At 43.2% G+C, this 12,536-nt stretch overlaps 1 protein-coding gene across 4 annotated transcripts in view; it reads left to right on the top strand.

Moving 5' to 3' along the window:
• The first annotated feature begins 211 nt into the window (after nucleotides 1–211).
• Nucleotides 212–12,536, top strand: part of ZNF484 (zinc finger protein 484) — a 47,643-nt gene continuing 35,318 nt past the window's right edge. For 2 of the 4 annotated variants that reach the window (XM_055310349.1, XM_055310350.1), the window contains exon 1: nucleotides 212–363. Coding sequence is in view for 1 of the 4 variants with exons in the window: in XM_055310348.1 (XP_055166323.1) it covers nucleotides 11,118–11,216 (99 nt within the window). In the remaining 3 variants the exon portion in view is untranslated. Of the gene's footprint in view, nucleotides 364–11,069; nucleotides 11,217–12,536 lie in introns of those variants that run through there. The other 2 variants (XM_055310351.1, XM_055310348.1) reach the window with 2 other exon arrangements.

Genomic DNA, 12,536 nt, shown 5'->3' on the forward strand with positions numbered 1-12,536 from the left:
GCTCTGAGGAAGAGGCTCCGGTTTTCTGGCTTACTGCCAGAGCGCGGCCGCCGCTAGCCGCCTGACGGCTCTGAGCGACGCAGTCTTACGTCACTTCAACATGGCCGCCCGCAGGCCTGGCTGACGATTGCCGCCATATTGGGCTGAGTCAGCCATTTGGAGGGGGCCGATTTTAGCCGAAAGCCAGCCATGTTGAGTGGGGAGACCTCCCGCCAAGCAGCAGCTGCGGAGCATGCGCACACCCAGGCGGCGGCTGAAGGAGTCCCGCAGGGTCTGAGAGAGAGCGAGAAAGGAAGTCGGCTAGGTTTAGTCACTGCCTGAGGTAAATGGCCACGGTCCTAAGAGAGCGTGGGTGAGGGGCAGGTGAGTACAGCGGTGGGAGCTGAGCGGAGAAACGTGTCTGATGTCTGTGATTAGCATCGGGTCAGTGAGGAGGGCGGGCAGTGGATGAAATAATGGAGCCCACGGGGTCTCCGTCAGCGGGGGCGAGTCGGGGTCCTCGGGGTCTCCGTCGGTCGGCGGGGGCAGGCCCGGGTCCCCGGGGTCTCCGTCGGTCGGTCGGCGGGGGCAGGCCCGGGTCCCCGGGGTCTCCGTCGGTCGGTCGGCGGGGGCGGGGGCGGGGCGGGGTTTGTAGGGTCAGCGGGAGTGGATAACTGTGGAGACTGAATAGTGAGGAATCTGAGGGATGAGTGATGTTAGACATTAATTGATATCCTCTGTTTTTTAGGCTTTTTGGTTTAGGAATATTTATGATTTATTTGTGCTATATTTTGCTAGAGATTTAAAAATGTTGCCATGAAGTTGCATAAATTTTCATTTACCTCATTTTGATCTGTTACCCAGATTAGTAGCTACTTTGCTACTCATAATATGTTTTTCTTTCTTTTTTTTTTTTATTAGACGTCTCAAATTTTATTTTATGGACCATTTAAAAGTACATTTTTTTTTAGTATATTTAAAGTATGGACCAGTTTAAAGGACCATGGTTGTCTTTATAATCTCTACTTTTTTTTCTTCTTAAAGATTTATCTGTTTAGAGAGAGAGCAGGTGTCCACAAGAGGGGTAGGAGGGGCAGAGGGAGAGGGAGAGAATTTCAGGCGCGCTACTCTAAGGAGTCCCAGGGGAGGCCCCTGAGATCATGACCCTGGCAGAAATCAGGAGCCGCACACCCAAATGACTGAGCTACCTATGTGCCCCATCTCTACTGTTTTAATATTAATTTAGTCTCTCCCTTTTTAAAAGATACTTTCTCTTATTTTTTCACTTTTTGATGTAAATTGTCATTCTTCCCCTTATTTTTTCAGTTTTATGCTGCATACTTATAGGAGTATAAAATTTCCTTTATATCTTAATTTATGAAGTGTATAGTTTTTTTATGGTTTTTTTTTTTGAAGATTTATTTTAGAGAGAGAGAGTGTGAGAAGGGGGGGGGTCAGACTTCCCTCTCCCACAACCCTGAGATCATGACCTGAGCCAAAATCAGGAGTGGGAGGCTTAACTGGTGCCTTTTCTTTTCTTCCTTTTTTTTTTTCTTTTCCTTTCTTTTCTTTCTTCATGAGAGACACAGAAAGAGAGATGGCAGAGGGAGAAGCAGGCTCCATGCAGGAAGCCTGAGTGGGTGGACTTGATCCCGGTACTCCAGGATCTCCCCTGAGCCAAAGGCAGACACTCAACCCGGGAGCCACCAGGCGTCCCTTCTTTTTCTTTTTTCTTTTTTCTTTTCTTTTCTTTTCTTTTCTTTTATTTTATTTTTTTATTTTTTTTTATTTTTATTTATGATAGTTAGAGAGAGAGAGAGAGAGGCAGAGACACAGGCAGAGGGAGAAGCAGGCTCCATGCACCGGGAGCCCAATGTGGGATTCGATCCTGGGTCTCCAGGATCGCGCCCTGGGCCAAAGGCAGGCGCCAAACCACTGCGCCACCCAGGGATCCCCTTTTTCTTTTTTAAAGTAATCTTTGCACCCAACATGGGGCTTGAAGTCACAACCCCAAGATCATGCTCTTCAGACTGAGCCTGTCAGCACCCCTAATTTAAATTTGATGTTTTTTGATCCTGAGTTATTTAGGAGACTTTCTTCATTTCCAAAGTATTAAGATCTGTTTTATTTTCAAGTTGACTGTGTTGTAGCAAAATGTGGCCTGTAAAGTATCAATATTTAAAAATGTATCAAGATTTTCTTTGACTTATACAGTAAACTTTGTTCAATGGATATAAGAGAAAGCGTGTACTTTGTATGTTGCCGAGTTCTCTATGTGTATTAAATAGTCTACTTGTAGTTTTAAATCTTTTTCCTCTTTTTTAGTTTTTGGTCCACTTGATTTATTGTATTCTGAAAGAAACAACAATCTCTCACTGAAGGTTCACTTTATAGATCTATGGGTGTTTTGTTTTTTGCTAGTTTAATTCGTATGTATTTTGGGTTCAGGTATGTATTTTGAGTGCAGTCATACGTACATGTAATGGTTAATGTATTTTGTATCATTTTTTTCATTTATCAAATGCTATTATTATAGAATCCCTCTTTTCAACAAAAAAGCACATTAACTTCGAATTTCACTTTGATACTCATATTGCCGTCCTTCTTTTGTTTTTATCTCATTTTGATAATGTAATCTTGCCCAGGGCTTTATTTTGTATTCATATTTGTCTCATTGTTTATGTTAACTACCTGTAAATAAGTAGATACATTTTGGTTTTTCCAAATCCAACATATAGTCTCTGTTTGTCAGTAGGATCATTTTCTCTCTTCAGTTTAACGTTGTAATGGTTTACCTGATTTTGTATCTTCCATTTTATTTTATTTTATTATTATTTTTAAAGATTTTATTTATTCATGAAAGACATGCAGAGAGAGAGGCAGAGACACAGGCAGAGGAAGATGCAGGCCCCCTGCGAAGAACCCAATGTGGGAATCTATCCTGGGACTTTGGGACACGCCCTGAGCTGAAGGCAGACGCTCAACCGCCGAGCCTTCCATGCATCCCTGTATCTTCCATTTTAATGTTCACTATTTAAGTCATTATTTTCTACACTTCCTTTTCTTTTTCATACTTTCTACTTTTAGAAAATTCATGAAATTTCTGTTTATTGTTTTCATCTTACACTCCACATAACATCTGTCTTTTCCTGAGGTAATTAGAAATATTTTCTCCTAGGGTATTATTAATTTTCCTTTAGTGGCCTCATTGCATCACTGTCATCGTCATTTTTTATAATTATATTTCTTGGGATCCCTGGGTGGCGCAGCGGTTTGGTGCCTGCCTTTGGCCCAGGGCACGATCCTGGAGACCCCGGATCGAATCCCATGTCGGGCTCCCGGTGCATGGAGCCTGCTTCTCCCTCTGCCTGTGTCTCTGCCTCTCTCTCTCTCTCTCTCTGTGACTATCATAAATAAATTAAAAAAAAAATTAAACTTGAAAAAAAAATAATTATATTTCTTGAAAAATAATTGTTAACATTTTTTCTTTTTTAAGTGTTATTTGAGAGAGTAGAAGTGGGGGGAGGGGGCTGAGGGAGGAGCAGACTCTCAGCAGAGAGCCCTCCCCACTGGGCTTCATCCCAGAAGACACCCCCCAATCCCCCCCCCAACCCCCTGCAGTGCTTTTATCATACCTGATCATGACCTGAACTGAAGGCATACACTTAACTGACTGAGCTACCCATGTGCCCCAAACAGTATTTTTATATTTGGGATTTCTTATCTGATTCATTTTATATATATTTGTAATACTTTATATTTTCCTCAGATAAAGATAGAGATAGTCTGCAAGTGCTTTTTGAAAAGCACTTTGTTTCTTTCTCTGGCCCTAACAGAGAAATGATCTTTTAGATGATATTTCTGATACTTAATTTTCATTACTGCAGGTGAAGAATCTTGATTTTTGGAAAATTTTCTCTGTAGATGACCTGTTATTTCACATGCACATTAGATTTATGTGTTTTCAATTTTTAAAATTTGTCTTTAAAATTCAAGAATAAAAAAATAAAATAAAATAAAATTCAAGAATAGGGGGCAGCCTGGGTGGCCAGTGGTTTAGTGCTGCCTTCAGCCCAGGGTGTGATCCTGGAGACCTGGGATCGAGTCCCACGTCAGGCCCCCTGCATGGAGCCTGCTTCTCCTGCCTGTGTCTCTGCCTTTCTCTCTCTCTTTGTGTCTCTCGTGAATAAATAAATAAAATCTTTATTTAAAAAAATAATAATAAAATTCAAGAATATCCCCAGATTTGTACATTCATTGGGTTCCTTATATGTTTGTGTGTGTGTGTAAGTTTGTGAGGAAGGCTAATGGTATAGGCCTAGTGGTGTGTGAGTGATGGTAAGTGTGCTTGAGTGCTTTCTTGGGCCTGTTGTAGGTGCAGGTGTGTCTGGGATTGGGACTCTTAGGATGGTTGATGGAGATGCATGGTGGGTAGTGATAAAAGTGTGGAGGCCAGTAATGGGAGCCCATGCTCCCATTGTGATATAATATGGGATCACAGTTATCCCATATTGTGATATAATAAGAAATAGATATTTTAATCTTCGTCTGTGGTTCCCAGCACAGAGCTCCTAAAACCTTTGTAATTTCCTAAATGGTAAGAGCTATAGGAGCACCTTTTGTTCCTGGCTCCTGGAATAACTCCAGAGAAATGAATGTGAATGAATGTTTTCATTATTCATAATAAATTCCTTTGAACCACACCTGAGTTTATGTTAATGAAGTAATTTTTGGAAAGCCCTCAGATAACCACTAGATGGCGGCTGTTTGCGAAAGGAACTAACCATGTGATTAGAGGGTTGGAACTTGAAACCATCCCCTGGATGGAGGTTGAGTCCATCACCAATGGCCAGTTATTTAATTAATCATCTGTATGAATAAAGCTTCCATAAAGCCCCAAAAACGTAGAGTTTGGAGAGTTTCTGGGTTGAGCACATGGGAGAGAGGGGCACCCTTTCCCATATACCTTGCCCTATGCGTTTCTTCATCTGGTTATTCCTGAGGTATGTTCTTTTATAATAAATTGTTAATCCACTAAGTTAAATGTTATCCTGAGTTGTGTGAGCTGCTCTAGCAAATTAGTGGAACCCCCCCAAGCTGGGGGTCCAGGGAACCTCTGATTTAGCCAATTGATAAAGTACAAATAACAACCTAGACTTATGATTGGCATCTGAAGCTGCAGTAGGGAGTACTCTTGTAGGACTGAGCCCTCAACCTGTGTGATCTGATGCTAACTCCAAGGTGTTGATGTCAGAATTGAGTTAAATTGTAGGACACTGTGCTGGTGTTGCAGAATTGCATAGCGTGGACGTCCCTTTCTCTGCCAACTTCCAACACATACACATTTGGTGACCAGAAATATTGAGAATAGAACACATAGATGAGTTTTTTTCCTTTATAGGGCATGGGATCGATTGGTAGAGAGCCAGGGCCATTGGAGGCTGTGATCAGGAACTGTAGAATGAGTGATTTGGGGTCTGTGGGCAGCAAGCTGAGGGAACCAGTGATTCTGAGGTGTGAATAATGGCTTCTGAGGAAGGTCATTGTGTAGCAGCGGACAGTGGAGCACATTGAGGAGTGGGAGTGAGGAACTAGGTGATGACTTGAGCAGACTAAAGTCCGATGACCTCTGGTATAGTAAAATGCATTCTGCGTGGATTGCTGATACTGCAATAATAGCAATAGCTAATGTATAATAAGAATTTATGTGCTGCACGTGGGATGAGTGCTTTTTAAGTATAAGTTTGTTTAGAAAGTATGAAGATGGAGAAACTGAAACAGAAGTGAGTTCTCCAGATTGTCACAGCTAGAAGATGTAAGAGCTGGGATTCAAACATCCATTGCTTTGGCTCTGTACTTCTTATTGTCCTGTGTGCCACCTGTTCCACACTGTATGAGGCTCTTGGGAGGACAGCTGAGTGGCTGTCACCATGTGGTGCTCTCTCTGCAGGATCCATTTGTGTTTCCACAGAGCCTTGATGTTCAGAGCATTCAGTGAGCCTTCAGAATCTCTGAAGAATCCACTGACTTCAGGTCAGTGGGTGTCAATGTGATAATTCCACACTTACCAAGTCATACCTAGTCATTTGTCATCTACACCTTCCTTTCCCCATATCATTTCTCTTCTGGATTATTATTATTATTTTTTAAAGATTTTATTTATTTATTCATGACTTTCTCAGACTCCAGCCCACCTTGGCTCAATATTGCTGGTCATTTTTGGTGGTCCACCTGCCCTTGGGCTCCTAGGAAGATTGCAGTTCTAAGACACACAGAGGTGAGGCCCAGTGTGAACATGACAGCCAAGGAGAACTTGCCCACAGGATCCAGCTTACGTCCTGCCTCTTTGGGAAGGTGACAGCTCCTGTGAAGGGGGAGAGGAGCCTCAGAAGCAGGACTTTTTTTAGAACTGGGCTTGCTAAAGCGAAACAATCCTTTTGCAATGTGAATGGTGCATGGCAGATGGTCTATACTTCAAATCTGTTTGTTGTAGTGAGAGGGATTTTTTTTTTTTAGAAGTCTGTCTATCTATCTATCTATCTATCTATCATCTATCTATCTATCTATCAGCACACATGCCCTGGTGGCAGGGGCAGAGGGAGAGGTAGGGGGAGAGAGAGAATCTTATGCTCTGTGCCCAGTGTGGAGTCTGATGCTAGGTTCCATCTCATGACCCTGAAATCATGACCTCAGCCAAAAATCAAGAGTGGGAAGCTTAACCAACTGAGCCACCCAGGTGCCCTGAGATTTTTGTTTTTTAAGTTTTATTATAGAAAATTTTACATGTACACAACTTTAAATATACAATAGAGAAAATAATACAGTGAACCCCCAAATGCCCATATCACTGAGTCTCAGTAATTATCAGGTATTTGCCAGTGTTGTTTCATGTATTTTTAACTACTTACTTTGTTTTGACCATAATATTTTATTTTATTTATTTATTTATTTTTAAATTTTTATTTATTTATGATAGGCACACAGTGAGAGAGAGAGAGGCAGAGACACAGGCAGAGGGAGAAGCAGGCTCCATGCACCGGGAGCCCGACGTGGGATTCGATCCCGGGTCTCCAGGATCGCGCCCTGGGCCAAAGGCAGGCGCCAAACCGCTGCGCCACCCAGGGATCCCTGACCATAATATTTTAAGATAAATCTCAGATACCATGTCATTTTACCCACAAATACTTCAGCATACTGGTCCTGATGTAGACTTTTCTCACAGCCACCTAGCTATTAACCAGTCTAACAGAAGCTCCCCAAGAGTAAGTAGTTCTCTCATTTGATACTCTGCAGTAAAGTTTCTCTGATATCTAAAACATTCCTTTATTAACGTTTTACTGTAAAAATTTCAAAAGTGTGAAAGCTGAGCGAGTAATCTGATGAACCCCCATATGCCCATTGGTCAGTGGGTGTCAATGTGATAATTCCACACTTACCAAGTCATAACTAGTCATTTGTCATCTACACCTTCCTTTCCCCATATCATTTCTCTTCTGGATTATTATTATTTTTTTATTTTTTATTTATTTTATTTTTTTAAAGATTTTATTTATTTATTATTATTCATGAGAGACATAGAATGAGAGAGAGAGAGAGAGAGAGAGAGAGAGAGGCAGAGACACAGGCAGAGGGAGAAGCAGGCTCCATGCAGGGAGCCCAATGTGGGACTCGATCCGGGGTCTCCAGGATCACGTTCTGGGCTGAAGGCAGGTGCTAAACCGCTGAGCCACCCAGGGATCCCCCTATTATTATTTTTTTAAAGATTTTATTTATTTATTCATGAGAGGCACAGAGAGAGACAGGCAGACACAGAGGGAGAAGCAGGCTCCATGCAGGGAGCCTGACGTGGGACTTGATCCCGGGTCTCCAGGGTCACACCTTGGGCTGAAGGCAGTGCTAAACCATTGGGCCACCCGGGCTGCTCTCTTCTGGACTATTTTTTTTTTTTTTTATTTATTTATGATAGGCACATAGTGAGAGAGAGAGAGAGAGAGAGAGAGAGGCAGAGACACAGGCAGAGGGTGAAGCAGGCTCCATGCACCGGGAGCCCGACGTGGGATTCGATCCTGCGTCTCCAGGATCGCGCCCTGGGCCAAAGGCAGGCACTAAACCGCTGCGCCACCCAGGGATCCCTCTTCTGGACTATTTTAAAGCAAATCTCAAACATGTCATTTCACTTATAAATATTTCAATATATAAACCTAAAAATAAGTATTTTAAACAGTTGTATCTTCATTCTCATTAGTTTCCATGAATCTTTTTAATTCTTCCTTAATTTCCTGGTTGACCCTTTTATCTTTTAGCAGGATGGTCCTTAACCTCCACGTGTTTGAGGTCCTTCCAAACTTGTGATTGAGTTCTAATTTCAAGGCGTTATGGTCTGAGAATATGCAGGGGACGATCCCAATATTTTGGTATCGGTTCAGACCTGATTTGTGACCCAGTATGTGGTCTATTCTGGAGAAAGTTCCATGTGCACTTGAGAAGAATGTGTATTCAGTTGAGTTTGGATGTAAAGTTCTGTAGATATCTGTGAAATCTATCTGGTCCAGTGTATCATTTAAAGCTCTCATTTCTTTGGAGATGTTGTGCTTAGAAGACCTGTCGAGGGTAGAAAGAGCTAGATTGAAGTCACCAAGTATAAGTGTATTATTATCTAAGTATTTCTTCACTTTGGTTAATAATTCGTTTAAGTATTTGGCAGCTCCCACATTCGGGGCATATATATTGAGGATTGTTAAGTCCTCTTGCTGGATAGATCCTTTAAGTATGATATAGTGTCCCTCTTCGTCTCTCACTACTGTCTTCGGGGTAAATTTTAGTTTATCTGATATAAGGATGGCTACCCCTGCTTTCTTTTGAAAACTATTTGAATGGTAAATGGTTCTCCAACCTTTTATTTTCAGGTTGTAGGTGTCCTTCTGTCTAAAATGAGTCTCTTGTAGACAGCAAATAGATGGCTCCTGCTTTTTTATCCAGTCTGAAACCCTGCGCCTTTTGATGGGGTCATTAAGCCCGTTCACGTTCAGAGTTACTATTGACAGATATGAGTTTAGTGTCATCATGATATCTATTTAGTCCTTGTTTTTGTGGATTGTTCCACTGAACTTCTTCTTAAAGGGGAGTTTTAAGAGTCCCCCTTAAAATTTCTTGCAGAGCTGGTTTGGAGGTCACATATTCTTTCAGTTCCTGCCTGTCTTGGAAGCTCTTTATCTCTCCTTCCATTTTGAATGAGAGCCTTGCTGGATAAAGTATTCTTGGTTGCATGTTCTTCTCATTTAGGACCCTGAATATATCCTGCCAGCCCTTTCTGGCCTGCCAGGTCTCTGTGGAGAGGTCTGCTGTTACCCTAATATTCCTCCCCATGAAAGTCAGGGACTTCTTGTCTCTTGCTGCTTTAAGGATCTTCTCTTTATCTTTGGAATTTGCAAGCTTCACTATTAGATGTCGAGGTGTTGAACGGTTTTTATTGATTTTAGGGGGGGGGGATCTCTCTATTTCCTGGATCTGAATGCCTGTTTCCCTTCCCAGATTGGGAAAGTTTTCAGCTAGGATTTGTTCTAATACATATTCTGGCCCTCTGTCCCTTTCGGCGCCCTCGGGAACCCCAATTAAACGTAGGTTTTTCTTCCTTAGGCTGTCATTTATTTCCCTTAATCTGTCTTCGTGGTCCTTTAATTGTCTGTCTCTTTTTTCCTCAGTTTCCCTCTTTGCCATTAACTTGTCTTCTATGTCACTCACTCGTTCTTCCACCTCGTTGTTAGGACTTCTAGTTTGGATTGCATCTCATTCAATTGATTTTTAAGTTCTGCCTGATTGGATCTAAATTCTGCAGTCATGAAGTCTCGTGAGTCCTTAATGCTTTTTTCTAGAGCCACCAGTAGCTGTAGAATAGTGCTTCTGAATTGGCTTTCTGACATTGAAGTGTAATCCAGATTTTGTAACTCTGTGGGAGAGAGGGCTGTTTCTGATTCTTTCTTTTGAGGTGAGGTTTTCCTTCTAGTCATTTTGCTCAGTGCAGAGTGGCCAAAAACAAGTTGTATTGGAACACGGGGGAGTATCACTGGTCCGTCTAGCTGGTCTTCTGGGGGAGGGGCCTGTTGCGCTGATTTTCAGGTGTTAGCACTTGGGGGAGCTGCTCTGCCCCTGCCTGCTGCAGGGCTCAGCGGGGGTTGTTTACCCCGTGGGGCCCCAGGAGGAACAGCAGCAGTTGCTATGGCAACTCTGGAAGCCTGGATTCAGCCTCCGCAGGAACTACGGGCTCGGGGCTCTCGGTTCTCCGTCTGCAGGGCCTGGAGGCTCCGGGGCGGGGCCGCTGATCTGCTCAGCTCGCGGCAGGAGCGTCCTCGCTGTCTCGGGCCCTCCCGGCCTCTGCCTGTCCCGGGGGAGGCCGGATCCTGGGCTGTGTCCCGGCGCCCTGTGCTCCGGGGCCTGCGCTGTTGGATTCGCGCTCCCGCCCTGCAGCTCCCTCCCTGGAGCCGCTCCCGAGCCCCTCTGAGCTGCTCCGGTGGGTCCCGCCGTGCGCGCTGCAGCCCTTAGGGAGCTCGGAGCACTCTCCTGCGCTCCCAGGTGTCTGTTAGTGTCCCAGGGAGCCTGAGGGCATCCCCGCTTTCCTGGGTCCTGCTCCAACTCCCTGCGAGCCCCTTTCCGCCCGCCTGGGAAGGTTGGTGCAGCTCCTGCTTCTCCGGGACGGGGCTCTCCTGTCCTGGGGACACTCGCCCCGGCCCTAGCCCGGCTCCTCGCGGGGCCCCTCCCCCTCGGAGGCCTTTTGTTTCTTTATTTCTTTTTCCCCGTCTTCCTACCTTGATAGAAGCGCGGACTCTTCTCACTGTAGCCTTCCAGCTGGTCTCTCTTTACATCTCAGGCCGAATTCGTAAATTTTCAGGATGGTTTGAAGGTTATCTAGGTAATTTGGTGGGGACAGGTGATTTGGGGACCCTGCTCTTCCGCCATCTTGCCCCTCCCCTGGTAAGACTACTTCTTTTTTTTTTTTTTTTTAAATATCTTTTGTTTTTTTTTTTTTAAGATTTTTTAAATTTTTATTTATTTATGATAGTCAGAGAGAGAGAGAGAGAGAGAGAGAGGAGAGAGAGAGAGAGAGAGAGGCAGAGACACAGGCAGAGGGAGAAGCAGGCTCCATGCACCGGGAGCCCGACGTGGGATTCGATCCCGGGTCTCCAGGATCACGCCCTGGGCCAAAGGCAGGCGCCAAACCGCTGCACCACCCAGGGATCCCGGTAAGACTACTTCTTAAGTGGTGGTGTGTACTTCCATCAAGAAGCACACAATGTCTGGTTGTCTTTTCTGTGTGTGATGTGAGCAGCTGTTGATTGTTTCCTAGACCCACTACTTCATTAGGGATGCGAGATGGACATTTTCATTTCTACCATTCCTTCATTAGCTGGAATATTATAAAAAGAGGAAAAGAGAAACTCCTTTATGAAGTGTTTGGAATAGCTATATAGGAAAGACAGCAGAAATGCTTTATAGGTTTCAAAATAATAATTTGAATCTCTAACACTTTCCAAAGGTTTTGGAAATGTTCCCTATCTTGATCTGAATGACAGATGCACATGTGTGTAAAGAAGGGAGAAGTGCTAGATACCTAATATTTATGTATTTCATCTACATTATGCATAGTTTGAAAATTAACAAAGAAGTAACTAAAATGTTTATGTTAGTGACTAGGGGCACCTGGGTGGCTCAGTGTTTGAGTGCCTGCCTTCGGCTCAGGGAGTGATCCTGTGGTCCTGATCAAGTACTGCATTGGGCTCCCTACAGGGAGCCTGCTTCTCCCTTTGCCTATGTCTCTGCCTCTCTCTCTCTTTCTCATGAATGAATAAATAAATAAAATGTTAAAAAAGAAAAAAGTATTTAATAGGAATACCTCTAATATAAAAGATAAAAGTAAAAGTAAATCTTAATGGTCTGTCATAAAAAAATATTGTAGGGCAGGTCTAAGATAAAATAGCCAATGACTAATAGTAAAATGACTAGTGTGTGAGTTTTGATTAAAGCCTGCTTCCAAACACAACAGCAAGAAAAGGTCTTTCTGAGATAATTGGGGTATTTTGAATATGAGCAGAATATTAAAATGATATAGAATTACTAGTTATTTTCTCAGATATAATCTTTTCAGAGGTTTTTGTAAAGTATTTAGTCATGAAGTGTCATGACATCTGCAACTTTCAAATGATTCAGTAAAAAATGTGTACACATACATACATCTACTTGTGACTTTATGTGTATATAGAAAAATTAAGCAAATATGGCAAAATACTAACTGTTGAAACTAGGTGGGAGGTATGTATGTCTTTTTTTTTTTTTTTAAATCTTTTTTTTTTTTTTATTTTTATTTATGATAGTCACATAGGGAGAGAGAGGCAGAGGGAGAAGCAGGCTCCATGCACCGGGAGCCCGACGTGGGATTCGATCCCGGGTCTCCAGGATCGCGCCCTGGGCCAAAGGCAGGCGCCAAACCGCTGCGCCACCCAGGGATCCCTGTATGTCTTTTTTGAACTAATCATTTAACTCTTCTTTGTGTTAGAAAACTCATT

This window comes from Nyctereutes procyonoides, unplaced genomic scaffold (genome assembly GCF_905146905.1).
Source record: "Nyctereutes procyonoides isolate TBG_1078 unplaced genomic scaffold, NYPRO_anot_genome, whole genome shotgun sequence".
NCBI lineage: Eukaryota > Metazoa > Chordata > Mammalia > Carnivora > Canidae > Nyctereutes > Nyctereutes procyonoides.